Genomic DNA, 19842 nt, shown 5'->3' with positions numbered 1-19842 from the left:
AAGAAACTGATTCAGAAATTTTAAGAGAGCTGTATATGCATTATCAATACATTTGGGAATATTATAGGAATTGTTACACAAAGTTGTATCTTAAAAACAGTTGATTATTGAGGCTTTAATAATATCTAAAGTGTCTGTGTAGCCTATCAAGCTTTACTTTTTTTTTTAGGATGTAATCATTTCATCTTTAAAATATGTTAAATAGGCAGTTAAATGAGCCTTACCTTGTTTGAAACATCTTATGAAGGAATTTCCTTTACCTTAATCCTTTAAAGCTAACTTCCTCAACAGGCCAGGTAATGAATAACCACCTCAGGCCTGCGTTGATTTCTTTGTGGTTGATTTTGGTCACACAAGATGGACAGTTTCAGTCCATTTCCCAGCCTGTTGTTGGGAAAATCCTCTGTTTATAGACACTGTGTAGTGATATTCTCAGCACGCTGCACCACATATCACATATAGTAAAAATCTAATAAATTCCTGCATTTTAGAGTTTTCAGATCCTAGCTCATGGTATATGTCCTGACATGCTTATTCTACTATACTACTTGTGGGTGAAATGCTGGTCTGTGTAAAATCTAATGTGGGATCTAATGTCTGGACATGCCCTCCCATTCACACCCATTTCCCCCCAAATGTGTGAAGACCATAGGGTTCGTTCTTGACAAGGCCTGACTTGACCTGATTTACTCTATTCTGAAGTAACGAAGTTAACCATAGGCTATTAGCTACAATTGCTGTTAAAAAGTAAGACTCAGCCAATTCCCACAGCAAAGAACTAAACCAGTGTTTGTGACTCCTGTTCTAAATATAGTTTAGGTTCAGAGATAATGAGGCACAGTTTTAGCGCAGTAATATGACCTTTATTTGGCTGCGTTAGTTGCACGAAGAGGTTAGCAACAGATGCAGAGTAAGCAGATCCTGAAGTGTGGGCTAATGCTGTGGTAACATTGTGTTTCTCTGAGCTTACTGGACTGTTGTTTTGACTACTCCCTCCCCATTCCTGACTGCTGCCATGATTGAAGCTGAGTGTAATACACAGTGCAGCCACTAGAGGCCGTGCGTAAGCTGATAGAGATTAGTTAGGAAAATTAAAAGTCTACAACAACTAGAAAAGACTAGAAAGCTTTAAGAGGATTAACAGATCACAGTAAATATTAACACAAAATATTCCATTCCAACACTTCCATTATATATATAAAAAAAAAAAAAACAACTGCCAACTTTACTGAAAAAAAAAAAACAAGCTAGAAATGATTTAATGCATTAAGAAACCTGGACTATAGAACTGTAATATGCATACACATTATGAAAATAGTTGATCTAAAGTGTTCTTACAGGTAAAAACGTACTTTGAGTTAAAACATGTATTTGAATTGAATAAAAATAGGTAAAAAAATAATACACATTTTTTTTACATTTTTTAATCCTGTTCTGTAGGACTTTTATTTTTAGAGTTTTTAGTTTTTAGATAATTAAGAGATTTTAGACTATAATGTGTTGCATTCCTTATTTTTATGCATATTTCATTGTTGCATTATTGTGTTGTTCTTTTTTTATGTTAATGTTTCATTTTGGGCTGCAGGACTTTTATTTTATTTTTATTTATTTTTTTGTTGCTGCTTATTTATATGAATGTAGTTTTGTTGTAGTTTCATATTAAATTGGCATTTATATTTGTGGATATAACAGTTTAAAATGTTTTAATTCAGAGCTGTGGGACTTTTATGTTCGCTAATTTTAGTTTTTATCTATTTTAGACTATAGTTTGCTCTGCTGCCTATTTATGTGCAAGTTGTTTTGCGTTAAGGGTCACGTTTGTAGATTTAATGCAGCTTAAACTGGTTTAATTTAGAGCTATGGGACTTTTATTTTCGCTGGTTTTCGTTTTTTTGTATATATTTTAGGCAATTGTTTGCACTTCTGCTTATATTTGTGCATGTAGTTTAATTGTTGTTTCATATTAAATTGGAATATACATTTATATTTGTGGAAATAACTAAGTTTAAAGTGCTTTAATTGAGAGTTGTAGGACTTTTATGTTCGCCAGTTATATTATTTTTTAATATATATGTATATTAGACGTTGGGTGTTGTGCATGTTTTTTTTTTTTTTGCGTTGAGGGTCACGCTGCTTGAACTGGTATTATTTAGAGCTGTAGGACTTTTATGTTGGCCAGTTTTATTTTTTTTTATATTTTAGACTATTTTTAGCTCTGCAGCTTATTTCTGTGCATGCTGTACAGCAGCTGTTTCACAGGGAGAGTCACATTTGCAGATTTAATGCAGTTTAAATAGTTTTAGTTAGATAATTCAGGTCTGCAGGACCTTTATGTGTTAATTCCTGTAGTCTCTGAGCTAAGGTGTTTTTTAGTGCACTTGTTCAGGGCTGTGTTCTCCTCGCAGTGTCTCAGTGTTGCTGTTTTCATGTTCTGGCTGCTGACCTGCGGGTCACTCGCTGCTCTGCGGTGTTCCTTCAGCGGGTTCAGGGAGGGGTCAGCGCTGCCGGGCTCATTTGCATAATTTATTCCTCGCGTCACGTGGCGTCACCGCGCGGCCCATATTTAAGCGGCGCTGCGGCAGAAATAGTATCAGTCTCCGACAGAGTTTCAGAGAAACCACACAGTATAGCAGTAGAGCAGTAGAGCAGTAGGAGCTAGGTGTGCAACAAGCACTGCAACAAAGCAAAGCAACGCAGCGGGCAAGCGTCGACTCGTGTACCTGCTCGGTAGTGTGCTGACTAGCTAGTCTTTGTTTTTTTTTAGTGAACAAGTCGCAAACGTGGCGAGAAACATTATCCAGACGGCTTTAGTCCTCAATATGAACACGGAGATGTTCAAAACACCAATGGAGCTCGCCGTTTATCAGTTGCACAACTTCTCCATCTCCTTCTTCTCCTCTTTCCTGGGGGGAGATGTTGTGTCGGTGAAACTTGACAACAGGTAAAGAGCTGAACGGATATTTGGACGCGTTTTTGCTTCTGTTTTGTAACTTGTTTTAAGGTGGATTAACTGTTGGCTTAATAAGTAAATAAGTAAATGCATTTGTTTATGGATTTTAACATTGGAGAACAGCAGTAACCCTAACTAGTTAAAGTAGTTGGATAGATTTTGTGGACTTTTTGCTGGAGAAAAGCTTTTGTGTTGTGTTTTGAAGCTAAATCTCAAACAAAGACTCCCAATGAGTGTAGAGTGGTAGTGAGAGTTGTGGCTCCTCAGGCTCTAGCTGTGTTGGTGAGCAGTGGGTTGTTTTTGTACTTTTTGTCTTGTAGGAAGAGCAATACAGACCATAATAGTTTGTTGTGACACTGTGTATATATATATATATATACTGTTTTCATTAATATTAACCCTACACTGTTTAGTTTCCTTTAAACCTGCTGAGGACTCTTCTATGTATACTGAACCTAGCTGGGTTGTTTTGTTACAAGGCAAAGAGAGCTGGTTATTTTCAGTCTTTTGTATTTAACCTAGGTTAGCTAACCTAGTTTTCTTCTGTTTGTGTAGTTTTTAGATTGTGGTCTGCCCCTGGTTTTGGTCTGGATATGCACTTTACCCTCTGTTCATGTAGACTTTTTTTTTCCTCTGTAAGCTGTGTGATTTTTATTGCTTCTGAGAACTTAACCTTTTTCTTTTTCTGTTTACAGTGCCTCTGGTGCAAGCGTTGTGGCCATTGACAACAAGATCGAACAAGCAATGGTAAGAACACATTATAACATTATAATCTACACACTAAAGAAAACTCAATTTTTAAGTGTCTTACTTACTTTTTATTAGCTTGTTTGGGTATCTACCACACTGTAGATATACTATGTCCATAGCTTGCTTGTGAAAAGTATCTGAAACCTAGTGTATATAGAGAAAAACTAATCCTAAAGTGACTTAAATGAAGTATTCATATCTAATCACACTTTTTTTTAATGACCATAGCTAGTTTAAAGAGCATTTGCAATCTTATATCTATGTAAAGAAACCTCTGTTTAGAAATGGCTTGAGTGGTTTGTTTGTGTGCAATTATTTTTCACAAGCATAATTGTATGCCTACATATAACCATAGCAGTGCCTGCACCGTTACTGTACTTCACTTTATGCAAATAATACAGTATCTTTACATGTTAACTTCTGCTTATATGTGAGCTGTTTTTATTGTCTTTACCTGTGTATAAATAGTGGTGATACGATTATACTAGGCCTATATTTAACTGTATCACTTATAACCATAGCTAGCTTATAAAACTGTAAAATCTAATTTAATAAAGAAACTTGATAAGTTTCCAAAAACTTTTACATCTGCACTTATGCTTATATATAAAAACTACAAACTATAGTGGTTCCTGTATTTTTACTGTTCTACTCTTAATGCAAAAAAAAAAGACAAATGTTAAAAAAAAAAAAAAAAACTTTGGTTTAATAGTTCTCATCGCACTGTATCTAAACCTAGTTTGTGATATGTTTTGGGGTAGCATGTTTTGAGCAACGAAAGTTGTGGTTCACTGTCCTACTCATACTGTAGCAGACCATTCATTGCACATGTCAGTTCGCGTGCAAGCAGCGAGTGAACTGCCTCTGTGGTAGTCTTACCGAAAGTGGAACTTGTGATCATGGTGCTGTCCTCGTGAGAAGAAGCGTGCATTCAATTTGCGCTCTTCATTAAGACATTTGGCACAAAATTAAACTTTTTGTTTAATTTTATTGTTGGAACCTTGGCTTAAGATTGGCTGACTGACTAAGCTTCTAGTTGTAGATTATTAAGCTGATGGGACACTTGAATCTAAGTCTTTATCTCCTTGTTCTTCAACAGGATCTTGTAAAGAACCACCTGATGTACGCTGTCAGGGAGGAAGTGGAGATCCTGAAAGAGCAGATTAAGGAGCTGGCAGAGAAGAACAACCAGCTGGAGCGTGAGAACAGCCTGCTGAAGAACCTCGCCAGCCCTGAGCAGCTGGAGAAGTTCCAGTCGCGCATTCCCTCGGAGGCCCTGACGCCCATGGAGGCCCAGGAGCTGGAGTCTTCCCAGCAAGGCGGCCGCTACAGCACAGTGGGTTCCGCTGTGTAAGTGGCTCTGCCATGGGGCGGGCAGAGCCACAGCTCTCACCTGAAATGGACCTCCTGAGTCGTCGCTGTCGTTGTTGATTGCGCAACTTCCACCAGGCTTCCGAAGCTGGCTGTACAGACGAAAATGAACTTGACCTACCAAAAAAAACGAAAGATTCTGATGTTCCAGTGGCCTTGTCTGTTCTGTGATATCTGACAATCTCTTCGGACTTGTGTGTAAAAGAGAGAGCCGTAGACGTCCGTACGACGGGACCACCAGCCATGCCGTAGGGGGCCCGGTCTAGCCTTTCTCTCGTTCCCTCTATACATGGAGGAGGAGAAGATGGCATTCGTGTGACGGTGCTGTCCAAGCAGCCGAAAGCCGTGAAGCGCCACGGCCCTCGCGCCCTTGGCTCGTCCATGCCAAGGACCTGTTCCCTAAGAGACTCCCTTCCAGTCTCACTGGAAGAGCCCCACGTGGAGTTCTCACTGCTGCAAGCTACCTGGGTCTCACAAGGCTCCGTCCTTGGCTGCCTGTACCTAGTTTATAGTCCTACGTTAGTGGTCCCTCATATACAAGACCACTAAAAGCTCAAAAAGCTTTAAGACTGATGAACTGGACTGAATTTCTTCTTCTTTGCAAGATACTGGTCCTCAGTGGTGATTTTTAACCATATGATTCATAACAGTTGCTTGTATTCTCTACAGTTGGGGCTTGCTGCTTAAGGGGAAAATATTTTTTTTTTGTTTTGTAACTGAACAAAAATCAACTTGTTTATATGAGCTATGTATAAACTGATTGTTTCGATGGAGTAGACATATGTATACATTTGGCTTAATTCTGTAAATTAGTTGGACGATGTAAAGTGAAATGCTTCAGAATGATGGAGAAGGAGACTTTGCTCTCGCTGCACATGCACTCCTGATAGACCTAATGTTCGTTTGTGTTTTTTGATGCCACATGCCAACTGACCCGCTGGCAGGACTTGTGTGTATGCGTGTTGGTTGTCTGTCTGAGGAGGAGGAGGAGGACCATGTGCTCCTTGAATTAACGTTGTTTTCTAACTACTACCAAAGACTTGCCTCATACTCACAAGCCAACTAGGACCATGTGTTTGTACACAGGGCAAAGGTTTCTTTTTTTTTTTTTTTTTTTTTTTTGGTCCACAGACTTTAAAACATAGGTTTTGTTGCTTCACTGTGTCCATGGAAAAATGTTTTTCAATAATGTATGGATACAAATGCACACTGCAATAAACCTCATGTTTACACTAAATCCTTCTTGCCTTCAGTCCACTTACTTACTTTCTTAAATCTTGCATTCTTATTGCAGAAGGTACTTACCACTAGAAGTGCTAGTAGTGATGGCTGGCTGCTTGAAATGCATTTAACTAATCAAAAACAACTTCAACATGGCCTTGATATTGGTAAATGCACAGCTTCAGAAGTAATTTGTGAAAGATTTAAGACCATAATGGAGCTTCAGTTCTCATGAGGAATAAGTCTTAAGTCCTTATTTCATAAGCATACTTTCCCGATTTGTCCTCCACCCTTCAGTTATATAACTTTAACCAGAGATCTGGCAGGGGCACCATGGCCTTTTTTTAGTTTTTAGATGACACATGGTATGTGCAATTTATTTGGTCTGCTTTGGTAACATGGGTGGAGGAAAAACACTGGTTCGAATGGTCCACTTCAACACACCCTGCTCAAACAGGAGGATACATGTAGCCTTGATCCATTCCATTAATGTGCTCAAAACTTATACAGGGTAGCTAGGTTGACTTTGTGTATATGGGATGTTTTAAAGAATATAAAACCTTAAACTAGCAGCTTGTGTCTTGAAAGGGTTTATTCCTAAAGTAGCTAAACCCATTTGGGTTTAATTTTTTTTTCAAATAAGCTTTTACTTAAATTTTGCTGTGCTTCAGGTTTGGTTAGTAGTGTAGTGGGTAACATCACTGCCTTCCATATGGCCTACTGGAGTTGATGCATCAGTCTATGCCAATATAGACCTGTAACATAAATAAAATGATAATGTATTTGTCTTTTAACACAGAGTTTAATAGCATTCACATTATGTTCATGCTTAGATCACTTGGCACAAAAACTAAGCTTAGCTATATAATTATGTAGTCTTCAAAGGTTCTTGATCGGCTAAATGAGGTGTATCTTTGGGTTAAAGGGGAAACTTCAAGAAGGTAGAGCTCCAGATATCTAGGAAAAGAGTTGATGAACACTAATGGGTCACATAAATTATTAGTCTGATTATTTGATTAGGAGTCTTTGGTTCTGTTTCTGGAGGTCTGAATGCTGAAGTTTGGTGATTTTCCCTGTGTGAACTCACCTGACCTCGACTTTGGGCGCGTTTGACGAGGGAAAACACCAAAATGTGAGTTGCTTTCAATATCACAAGAGCCTCACTTGGAATTATCACTGTTGCAATCTTCCTGGGTCTCACAAGGCTCTGCATTGGATGTCTGTAGAAGCTACAGCTGATAATCTCATGATTGTGGTCTCTCACACACAAGGTCACTAAAAGCTCCATTACTTTAGACTGTTAAACTGGACTGAACTTTTTTGCAAGACACTGGTCGTCAGTGGTGATTTCTAACCATATTTGTTTAGTGATACTAATTATTCTGTTCTGGAGTCCTGAAGTTTGATGAGTCTCCTCTTGAACACACCTGATTTAACTCATCACATCTCACAGATGTGTGTGAAAAGGGAATTCACCAAAATGGGCTGGATGTTGGCCCTCCAGTACTTTCACTGAATGAGTGCTTCTGTAGAGAGACATTTTTGGATATAAAATGCGTAAATCTGAAGAACCTTATACAGAACATTTACAGCAGGTCAATTTTATTCACATTCAATTCAAAATGCACAGTATCTTAGAAGCGAAGATTGTGTAAAACAGTGGAAAAATAGGACTTGTTTATATAATAGTTCTACTTATCATTTAGCATCGTCATCACAATGTGGGAATGCGCACTAGTCACGATAGTTTCGTGTTACACCTTTTTTTTCTTCTTGATACAAATGGAAACTATGCATTGTTATAATTTTCCATTACAGATCTATGTATCTGCCAAATATATAGCAAATTATATGTAGGAAGATATGATTTATTTAACTCCAAAAGTATTTTTTTTTAACAACACAAAATACAATAATGTGCAAACAAACATTTTTGGCATTTAACCCTACTGTTTTATCCAAAAGATGTCTGAGTCTAAATATTTCACTATTAACTCTAAACAATATTTAGTGCAATGGTGTTCCTTATCTGTAACAGGTGATGCTTCAATTAGTATAATACAAAAAATATACATGCTCAAACTTTTTTTAATGTTTCACTACTTTATTACTTTGGAAAGACCAACATATAAAACATCGGAGTTTTACAATACATTACATCTTTTTTAGTTTATGTTTTTTAGGGGATGGTTGCAAATATGTGATGAACCATATGTTGATTAAAGCAAGCAGTAGAAGTTTTATAGTGAAAAAAATATTTTAATTATTTTTTCTAGATCTTCAAACTTTAAAATGGGTCAAAATCATTTTTTCTGTTTAACCAGTTACAAAGTCACATATTATTTGAACACATTTGGCAAGAGAAAGCCAGTGTTTAAATGTGTTTAATTCCAGCAGCTCACCTGAAATACCATCATTATGAAATTATGAGAAAACTATAAATAATACTATAATAAGACTCCCACGAGAGAAGTAGTGATGAACTTAATATGTTTAGTGCATTTGTTTTATTTTTTGTATTTATTCTAATATTAATGTTTTACTGAGCTAATCAACACTTTCTGCCCAAATAGCTAGAACAGTTTTTGTATTATACCTGCTGCATACACTTAAACAGTATTATATATCATAGGATAAAATCTTTAACAATGTCAATTTCTTTTTTCAATATCGTGCAACCCTACACTTAATCACTTCTTCGACCACCAACTTCAACTGACCCTCTATGGCTCCCTTTAATGTAGTGTTATTTTGGTACCGAGCTGTAATTGTGGTATTAAGCTTGGTATATCAGTACTGCAGTCAGAATGCTGGCATCGTGACAACCCCCTAGTGAGGGAGTGAGACCCATTGCGTGTGAGTCTCTCTATGTTCACGGCGGAGGAGATCTCCATGTGCTGGCTCGCTGGATGAAACCAGAGCTGTCTAGGGATCCCTGGTGGCAGCTTTCCACGTAAGAACAAGAGCACCCCTTTTCAACAGCTCTCCTTATAGGGTCCACCATCCAGAGTATTTTCCAAAGGTTAGGGTGTTCAGCTATAGCTCTAGGAATGGCCATTAGCTCATGTTTCACATGGATTCAGACTTCAAAGCTTCTGGGTACAGTCTACCCAGAGATACAATGAGCTCTATTGACTGCTTGCGTTGGTGGGGTGGTGATGAGTGTTGTTGTAAAACTGGCAAATGTGCTGCTGAACATTGTTTAGCAGTGAGAGAGTGTGTACAAAACAATGGAAAAAAATAGGCCTCGGTTTCCTGTTGTGCTCAAATCCCAGGCTCTTCCATAAATGTCTCTGTTAGCATCTTGTTGCTTGACAAATGGAGGTGAAATGTAATGAAATTCTGTAGTTTAAAGACTAAAATGTCCAAAACTGCCGAAGTTCTCCAGACTTTTTGTCTTTTTCTACCATTTTATGAACCTTTCTCACAATATCAGACAACAATAGTCCAGTGGCGTGACTTATATTACAGTGAAAATAGCAATTTGCTTAAAATTTACTTTACATTTAATTAATTGTGTCCATTTTTAAAGCTTTTTAAAACCGTACTATAATATACTAAAGCATCTCAAAAAAATGTTCAAAAACATTTGAATATTATTAAAGCATGTTTATTTTTTTCACTAATTCACTTCAAAATGTGAAACTCATATATGATACAGATGTATTACACAATTAGTGATCTATTTTAACTGTTTATTTCTTTTATTGTCATATTATTATGGCTCACAGCCAATGAAAACTCAAAAATCATTGTCTCAGAACATTTTAGCAAGTGGGTAGTGTGCCAAGTCCTGCTGGAAAATGAAATCCGCATCTCCATAAAAGTTGTCAGCAGAGAGAAGCATAAAGTGTTGTAAGATTTTCTAGAACAATACACTGACTGGACTTGATAAAACACAGTGGATCAACAACAGCAGATGACATGTTTCTACAAACCATCACTGATCATCAGTACATTTTACATTTCATTTGGAAATCAAGGAACCAGAGTCTGGAGGAAGAGTGGAGAGACACACAGCCCAAGCTGCTTGAGGTCTAGTGTGAAGTTTCCACCAATCAGTGATGGTTTAGAGAGACATGTCATCTGCTGGTGTATTTCTAGTTCTTGCTTAACAAAATAACCCTTACGTTTCTATTGCATAGTTGACCATCAAACCTCCTGTTTAAAACCTGATCATCCCTCGTGTCACACTACAGGACAGCATTTTCATTATAAAACCTTTTTTTTGTGGTTGTTATTGTCATGATTGTAGGGTGATGATGATGATGATGATGATGAGGATGATTGTTTGGTGTCCCAGCCAGATCTCCCTTAAGACTTAAGACTCTGGTTAAGTTATATAACTGAAGGGTGGAGGACAGCTATGAAAAGTATTCTTATGAAATAAAGACTTAAGATTTGTTACTCATGAGAACTGAAGCTCCATTATGGTCTTAAATCCTTCACAAATTACTTCTGAAGCTGTGTGTTAATCAAATTCAGGGCCTTCAAATTGTTTTTGATTTATTTTGTAAATGGTTGTATTTCATACTTGATTCATATTACATCATACCACAGGACATTTAGCATTTTTGTCTTACAATAAAAAAAAAGAAAAAAAAAGCACATCTATCTAAATGGGAGCACTTCTAAAATACATTTTAATAAATATTTTGGAAACACCTTACATAGAGCATACAAATAATTGTACTTATGACAATTATAAACACTGTTAAATGGTTATGAAATGATTCCACTAATTACAGTATATACATTACCAGGGCTCTCAAGTTTTGAAATTTGGTGGGCGTGAGATTGGAGGGAGGGTTGGGGGTGCGCACAGTTCTTCTTCAGTTGTTCACCAAAATTCCACCCTCTTACTAGGTCTGCCTAACAACAGAGCGATCTATATTCTGATTGGCTCAACGAGAGCACATTATAATATGCAGCCGATGGATTGGCAAGCGTGAGAAATACCTTGTGTGGCGTGTGAGGTTCGTGTGTCACACGCTCAAAGCGTGAGACTTGAGAAAACTGTACATTACATAATAATAAGTTAGGCATTCTCCATTCTAGTTAAGTACTGTTAATTAATTTGTTCACTCATATGTACATTATGTTACCAAATGTTTGTAAGCATCATGTCACCCACCCACCTATCATCTACAGCTATGAAGAAAAGGACATTTAGTTCTGGCACTTCTGGCGTAAAAATGAAAGTAAATGGTGCAAATCCTCGATTACGATGTTAAAAAAAAGAGAAAAGAACATGAAATAAATAGTTTCGTTCCTCTCGCCACATAAAGTTTGGACGAGCGGAAATGGCTTTGATTGTTCTGGCTGGAATGCATGTTCTGATTGGGATGTCTGATGGTTTTCTGGCTTGGCCCTGTAGCTCAATCTTAGCCGGCCAGAAAGAGAAAGAAAGAAAGAAAGAGAGAGAGAGAGAGAGAGAGAGAGAGAGAGAAAAAGAGCAGCAAAGGCAAGAGCAACAGCTGGGAGATCTACACTGTTATGCAACTCTCCAACATCTGGTTTTAGTGTGGTGTGGTGGGCGGCTGTGGATATCGGAGCCCTGAATGAATGTGGTCAGGCTTGCATGCAACTGGATAGTTACGTACATTGCGCTGGGCCTTCTGCGTACCCGTAGACCCTGTTTGTCCCTTTGTGTAAATATAGCTTCATAGACGGCTGTTTGTGCGGGGAGCCGTGCTCGGCTGCATACGGCTGACATAATTTCCTAAACCTCCTCGTCTAAAGCGCTGTGGAAAAATCACGAGTGTTATATGATGTTTGCTCTGTGTTGGATGGTTAGATGGTTAAATGGTTCGTGCTTGGCTCTTGGCACAAACAGCCTTTCTCTGCCTCCCAGGTGCTTCCTGTGGTGGCAACATGAAATGGGAAAGGTGTTTACACCAGGGTCTAAAGTCATAGATGCACAAACATAAGTGCATAAACAGGCGCAGATTTTTTGGCTCGAGTCTGGGTGTTTATGAAAGGTTTCTAGAGGTGTTAAAGGGTCTCAAACGAGCAGCAAATGGTTCTACACACTCTAAAACAAAAAGGAGCCTATAGGTAAAATTATATATAGCTTCAATGCTTGGTAAAATACAGCTAAATGCAAACAAATAAAAAAAATAAAAATAAAAAAATTTCTTGCAAAGCTCAAATACTGATATTCTATTCACAATAGAATAAAGAGGTTTGGAAAAAAAAAATAAGACACCACTTCATTTTCTGAATCAGTTTCTCTGATTTTGCTATTTTATAGGCATATGTTTGAGTAAAATGAACATTGTTGTTTTATTCTATAAACTACAGACAACATTTATTTGCAGAAAATAAAAAATGGCTGAAATAACAAAAAAGATGCAGAAATCAATATTTGGTGGAAAACTGTTTTTTAATCACAGTTTTCATGCATCTTGGCATGTTCTCCTCCACCAGTCTTACACACTGCTTTTGGATAACCTTATGCCACTCCTGGTGCAACAATTTAGGCAGTTCAGCTTGGTTTGATGGCTTGTGATCATCCATCTTCCTCTTGATTATATTCCAGAGGTTTTCAATTTGGTAAAAATAAAGGGAAAAATCTGTAGGGAAGGGGGAAGGGAAGAGCTTTATATAGCAGAATCTATCAGAAGCTGAAAGTTAGATATTTTACCTTTTTAACAAACAATAATATAATAGTACATAATATCACCAAATGAAATCTGTGGAGTGTAAGGGACGAGGCCAGTTCTCTGTGAACACAGTTAATGGTGCATTTCACAAAAAAAGCTATACAGTATGTCAACACAATCCAGTAACTGTGCCATCTTCTCTGAGCCAGAGCTTATTTAAATGGACTGAGACTAAATGGAAAACTGTTCTGTGGTCAGATTATTCAAATGTTGACATTTTAAATGAGCTTTTGCTTATTTGTTGTGACTATGAGTTTCTTAGAGTTGGAAATCATTGCATTCTGTTTTTTTTTTTTTTTTTGTATTTACAACACATTTGGATTTGGGGTTATATTTCTCTATCTAACAAAACATTCTCTTTATTTCACTTTAATCGGCTTGAAGCATCCATTATGGGTTGATGGTTGATTGGTAGAGATGTATTTAAAGAATTCTAGAACTGTACCAAGTAAAATTTTCCTCCCAGCACGCTTAAAGGCAGGCGGACGTGCAAGGTTGCAAGTGCTCTTCTGGGCCAACCCGCAGTAAGTAGTTCTATACTGAGCAGTCAACACAGCCCAGCCCGTTCATTCTTAGGTGGCACGAAAGTCATAACTACAAACATATGGCCCGTATTAACTAAAGCCAAGAGCCCTCATTTCTCCTTTCACATGACTCCCATACACCTTCATACAGACGCTCACCCTTCACGTGACTGCTGTCATTACTGTGACTGATGTACATTAGCAGTCAGACAGTCTGGTTAAATTAAGGGCATCCCTGCTATTTAGCTTTAAGCTACGCTCTTGTATCCTCATTCGTAAGACATTACTTTCCTAAATCCATTACAGTCTAATTCTTTGATTTGATTTTGCAGGTTACTGCTGCAGTTCTTGCTACAGTAGGTTGTTTTGTTAAGGCCGAGTTTTGTTAAGAATTTCTTTAAGAGAATACAAGAACAAGAAAGGTTTTGTGCTCTAAAGATCCCTGTAAATTCATTTTCTGCAGTGCATTGGCAAAACAGTAAATCACGAGAGAGCATCTGTACAGGGATATTTTACAGTGATTAAAATCATTAATGGGTGATATTAGGCATGATCCAAGCCCCAAAGACAAAATATAGAAAATGCATGTTAAAATACACAGATGAATAATAAATAAAAGACTGATCATTAGGAGTCCTCCATTCCCTTATTTTCTCACAATTTCTGTATACAGTAATTCATTTACTGAGATGTTATAAAAGTCATTTAGGATGCTCTGGTGTGAAATGGTTAATTGCATGGTTCTGTTTGTTTGTTTGTTTGTTTTTACAGGGGTGGTGATAGAAACCAGTTTCCATTCAAATATTGCACAATAATTGTGCAAAATTACAATGTTTCAGTTATGTAATGTAATATTTGTTTCTGAATATTCCACTAGAATGTTTGTCAAAAACACTTTACATGCCTTTAGATGTCTACTGTTAATGGAGAGATATAACTCGGTTTGCAGTATTGTGGTATAGGTATAATAAATAGTATAGGGTAGTACAGGATGTACTAGATAGTGTAAATAATATAGGAAGTATAAGGTAGTGTAGAGTATAGAGTAAAGTGTTTATGGGTTAGTGTAGGTAGCATATGTATGATAGGGTAGTAAAGGCAGTATAGGGTAATACGGTATATGGTCATTTAGAAAAGTGTAAAGGGCAGCACATGTAACATAGGGTATTGGAGCATGTATAGGACGTATTGAGTAGTATAGGATTGATTAGATCAGCCATGGTGGTATATGTTGTTTATGGTAGTATTGGGTAGTAATATGTGGTTTATGGAGTATAGGGTAGAATGGGCAGTATAGGCTACATAGGTAGTATAGTGTAGTATAGGGAGTATAGGAAAGTATATGTAGTGTATGGTAGTATTGTGTAGTAATATATGGTATATGGAGTATAGGGCAGTATAGGGTAGTATATGCTACATAGGGAGTATGGTGTAGTGTAGTTATGTTAGTAGTAGTAGTTTATGGTAGTGTTGGGTAGTAATATGTGGTATTTGAAGAATATGACAGTATAGGTAGTATTGTGTGCATAGGGCAGTATAGGGTTGTAGTGGGCAGTATAGTGTAGCATAAGGGATAGAGAGTAATATAGGGTCATTTAGATATTTTAGGGTAGAATAGGTTAGTATTGGATAGTATAGTGTAGTATATGGGAATAAGGGTACATAGGGAGTCTATGATGGTTTACGGTAGTATATGGTAGTATAAGTAATATACTACATACTACAGATTCTGTTCACATTACTCACATTTATAAATGTGAACTCTCAAAGAAGCCAATTTGGATCTGAGCAAAATCTAAAAATCTAAATAGTTTTTTGAGGCTTTAATGTGAACACAGGCTTATAAAATCCCCCTTTAATAGTAGACTGTAGTTTCTAGGCAACTTAACATAACTGTTTTATCTGTCATATACTGAGCTCTAAGAAGACCTATGAACTGGAGTGAACGGTGTATATCTGTGAGCGATGGGAGTAAGATCATTATCTCCCTGTTTATCTCATAAGTAGTATTGTCTGGAACTATAAAGCCTTTTTCATTTTCCCAAAACATCCACTACTGTCTCCAGACTGAAGCCTGAGACTTCACACAGTCTGCTCCTCAGGTCAGTCAGTCCATCTCACTGAGATTCTCACACTCTTCTGGTTCTCACCACTGCCTGGCATGGGTGTGGAAGTGTGTTTGTAGCTTATTGCATTATATCTATGGGGAAAGGTTTTGAAAGTGACATTAGTTAAGTTACACCGCCCTGGAGAAGTTGCCACACTTGTATATTTAAAGTGTCAAACAGTGTACCAATCTCACAGTTTCATAAGCTTTACAGCACTGTTGGCAAAACTAAATGTGTGTGAATTAATGGGGGTCAAGTAGAGGTACATAATCATTTAATAAATAACATTTGATTAAGTTGTTAATGTTTTTAATTAAATATTTAAGAGTTGGATTGCTATTTGCTAGAAATGATTAGATTAGGGCATCTGTAGTCACCAAGTTTGCTTAATTAGCCAAAAAGTCTGCTAGATAACTCTGGTGATTAGTTTAAACATTTATTTCAAAGCAAAAGTTAGTTTATAGTTAAAAAGTTGTCGAACATTCAGCTCAACATTTCAGAAAAATGGTCTTATGATAATAATATGTTGTACACATTAAAAAAAACAGCTAACATTAGCATGCTAAAGCTAAAGACTTATAGGACAGATTTTAAATGAAATGTTCTGATGTTTGGAACATCTGGAATTTTGTTGCGAAATACTCTAATAAAATTAGCCAAAAATGTTTTTTTACGGGGTTAAAAACAGGTTTCTTTCATAACATTATCCTAAACAACACAGGTCACTTTTGGCTTTCTTTTTTTTTTCTGGGGCGGCCCTGATGAGTGCCAGTTCCATCTTAACATTTTTGATGGACACTGTTAAAGTTCTTAAAATGTTTCGGATTGACCGAAAACCGGAAATTCAACTAACTAACTAACTAACTAACTAACTAACTAACTAACTGAAAGCCTGAATTAAAGATGACTCTATCTATCTATCTATCTATCTATCTATCTATCTATCTATCTATCTATCTATCTATCTATCTATCTATCTATCTATCTATCTATCTATCTATCTATCTATCTACAGCCTACAGTAAATGTGCAAAGCTGTTATCTAAGCAAGCAGTGCTACTTTGAACAGTATAAAATATAAAACACAATTTGGCTTGTTTAACACTTTTTTTTTTGTTTATTACACAATTCCATATTTATTTCTTTATAGATTTGATGACTTCAGTATTAATCTAGAGTGCAGAAGATCACTGACTTTGAGGTGTATCCAAATTTTGACTGGTACTGTAGATATGAGGAGGGTTAATCTAATGAGAGTTAATAAAAAATAAATAAATTGCTCTGTGTTATTGAATGCTTCACAGGCTTCACAGTGTGGGATGTGGATCTCCATGAACTTCAGGAGCCTCCAGTTCAGTCTGTTCTACAAGTTTGACTGGATGTAGTGGCATGGAAAAGATCACAGCCTTTAACATTCACTGAGTGTTCCACGCACTCTGCTGAGCGGTTTGTTCTCAGTTTTGCTTCTTTGAAAAGTGCAGGACGTTGCACAAATCATTGCTTGGGAATGTGGTGGACTGCACAGTCTGTGACAGTCTGGAGTGCCTAGGGGAGCCCTTGTTTTGGTGCTGGCTCTTCTTTTCTCATTCTTTCTCGTTCTCCTCTGTACCAGCCATGTCAAGAATGCGGTCTGCCCGGAACATCGTCTTCTTAACAAGTGGGTCAGAACAAAGGGCAGCAGCTTGAGGACCAGGGATTTAAAGTAAAGCCACGGGGATCACGCTTCCTCCATGAGATTTCAGCCACCTAGGACTTCAGGCATGCAGGGGGACATGTGTGTGTGTGTCAGGGAGGTCAAAGGGGGGAGGAGGAGGTCCCATTACATAACACACTACATGCTGAGATAAACCTGTGGGCTGTCTGCTGAATGAGGCATAGATTATGTGTCTTCCTGAGACTGCTAAGACTGCTCTGCATGTGTAATAGGAGCCCATAGCAACATATAGATAGACTCGCTATGTAATGTATATAGCATACAAATATGACAACATATAAGTGTCACTGCAGTGGTATTATGAGCGGTGCATTCTCATGCCTGACATTAGCTTATGTAAGTCTGCAAAAAAAAAAAAAAGCTGTAAACCTTTAAATAAGCCATAATAAAAATATTAGAAATTATTCAAATTATTACAATATTAGAATATTAAAAATATAGCACGCGGTTTTGACCAAAGGAGGATGGGCACCCCCCTTTGTGAGCTTTGGATCCTTTCAATCCTTTTTTCTTCTTCTTATGCTGCTTTGCAACACCAACATCAGTTGCAAAAATTACTTATTCTGATGGTTCTCTATACAATAGATAATCTGTAGATCATCACATTATTAAGAAGCTACCTGTGATTTCAAACAGGGTAAATGTCAGGAAAACCCAGGCAGGGAGACGAGGAGGCGGACACAAGTGCAGGTAGGGACGAAACGAATAATTTAATAAATATATATATATATATATAAATAACAAAGATAAACAAGTAACAAAGAACACGTAATAATAAAGTAAACCAAAACAACCGAGAGGAACTAGTGAACATAAACTAAACAAACAAGAAGTACTAAATATATATATATATACAAACAGGGAGTAAATAAACAAAGAAACAAACAAAGCTAAGAACATAAACAAGGAATAAACAAGAAACTAGAAAATAAAAATAACCAAGAAATAACCAAAACTAAACAGGGCAGGGATATATATACAAGGGAAACAACAAGAAGCAAAACACTAAGAAATAAACAAGGAAATAGACTATATATACAGTGCCCTCCATAATTATTGGCACCCCTGGTTAAGATGTGTTCTTTAGCTTCTCATAAATTGAGTTTTGTTCAAAATAATATAGGACCACGATGGAAAAAATGGTAATGATGCGACCAAAAGTGATTCTTTTATTGCAACTCTCAAGGAATACTTTATAGCACTTTATATACTCCTTAGAGCTGGGTGATCTTTAAAGTATAGCAGTTACACAAACACCTGCTCTTCATCTTGAAGGCCTTGAACTCCTCCCTCAGGGAATAGTACAAATTAAAATTACACAAAGGTCAAACAAGTCAAGTGGGCATGGAGGTCAGAGTGTGTGTCATGTGAACCTAAGCAAAACAGCCGTAATTAGCCATCAGCAAAATTAGCAACAAACAACTATATATACAGTTATAAATAAGGTCCCTTATCTTTGGCCTACATCAGCAGAATGGTGGCTTTATGCAGAATTATAAATGGATAATAATGAAAAAGGATATAACATTAGATTGGTTTAAGGCAGTGGATAACACCACTACCTGCAAATAAGCTACCATATCAATGTGGGAGACAAGGGTTCAATTCCTGGTCTGAGTGATTATGCTGCGCTACACCAATAAGAGTCCTTGGGCAAGACTCCTAACACTACTTTGGTCCATTTATCTGATACACTGAGATTCATTCATAGATTTGCTGTTATAAGGAAGCTTTAAATCTCAGAAATAAGAACTTTAAACTATACCTGTTGTTGACATATTTGTGTCAAACACAAGGCCAAAAATCTAGCCAGTCTAGCCTTCAAAATAATTTTTACAATTTTGTTAATATTTGCACTAACCCCCACTATCCCCAGCATGCACTGCATCTTAATGTGCTCTCTGACCCCCCTCGACCCCAATGACGGTCTAAAAGAGAGTGGCTACACTAAGTTTTGCCAGTAAATCTAGTGATTTTTTCACTAGATTTACTTTTTGGCTTAGATTGACTTTTTTTCAGGCTCCTCTAGAGAGTTGTTTCCGTAAAAGCAAGCAGCAACAAATTGTGCAAGTTTTTTTTATAAACCTACAGCTCCTTCCCACAGGGGAAAAAACTCTTCCCTCAGGCAACAGGGCACATTCAAATTACACAAAGGTCAAGGTGGGCAGGGAGGTCAGAGTATGTGTCACGAGAAGCTGAGCAAAACAGCCAGAATTAGCCATCAGCAAAATTAGCCAACAAACAACTAAACAGTATATATAACATAGGCTCTTATCTTTGGCCTACATCAGCAGAATGGTGGTTTTATGCTGAATTATAAATGAAAGAATATACAGAAAGGGAAATAGAAAAGATCATATTATCGGATACACTGCAATTAATTTATATATTTTCTATTATAAGGAAGCATTTTATCTTAGAAACAGAAACATTATACTGTACATGTTATCGGCATTTCTGTGTCAAACACAAGGCCAAAAATCCTGTCTACTCTTCAAAATTATTTTAGTATTTTATTAATTTGAGTTTCTTTGCAATC

General features: G+C 37.1%; 1 protein-coding gene across 2 annotated transcripts in view; it reads left to right on the top strand.

Moving 5' to 3' along the window:
* tsc22d3 (TSC22 domain family, member 3) overlaps positions 1-6308 on the top strand; it is a 60273-nt gene extending 53965 nt beyond the window's left edge. Inside the window, exons 1-3 of one of the 2 annotated variants that reach the window (XM_049484472.1) lie at positions 2587-2941; positions 3646-3697; positions 4800-6308. In XM_049484472.1, the coding sequence (XP_049340429.1) occupies positions 2820-2941; positions 3646-3697; positions 4800-5054 (429 nt within the window). In that variant the 5' untranslated portion in view covers positions 2587-2819 and the 3' untranslated portion in view covers positions 5055-6308. Of the gene's footprint in view, positions 1-2586; positions 2942-3645; positions 3698-4799 lie in introns of those variants that run through there. The other variant, XM_007233530.4, reaches the window with a different exon arrangement.
* The last annotated feature ends 13534 nt before the right edge of the window (positions 6309-19842 follow it).

This window comes from Astyanax mexicanus, chromosome 10 (assembly GCF_023375975.1).
Source record: "Astyanax mexicanus isolate ESR-SI-001 chromosome 10, AstMex3_surface, whole genome shotgun sequence".
NCBI classification, from domain to species: Eukaryota; Metazoa; Chordata; class Actinopteri; order Characiformes; family Acestrorhamphidae; genus Astyanax; species Astyanax mexicanus.
This window is presented reverse-complemented; position numbering and strand designations above follow the sequence as displayed.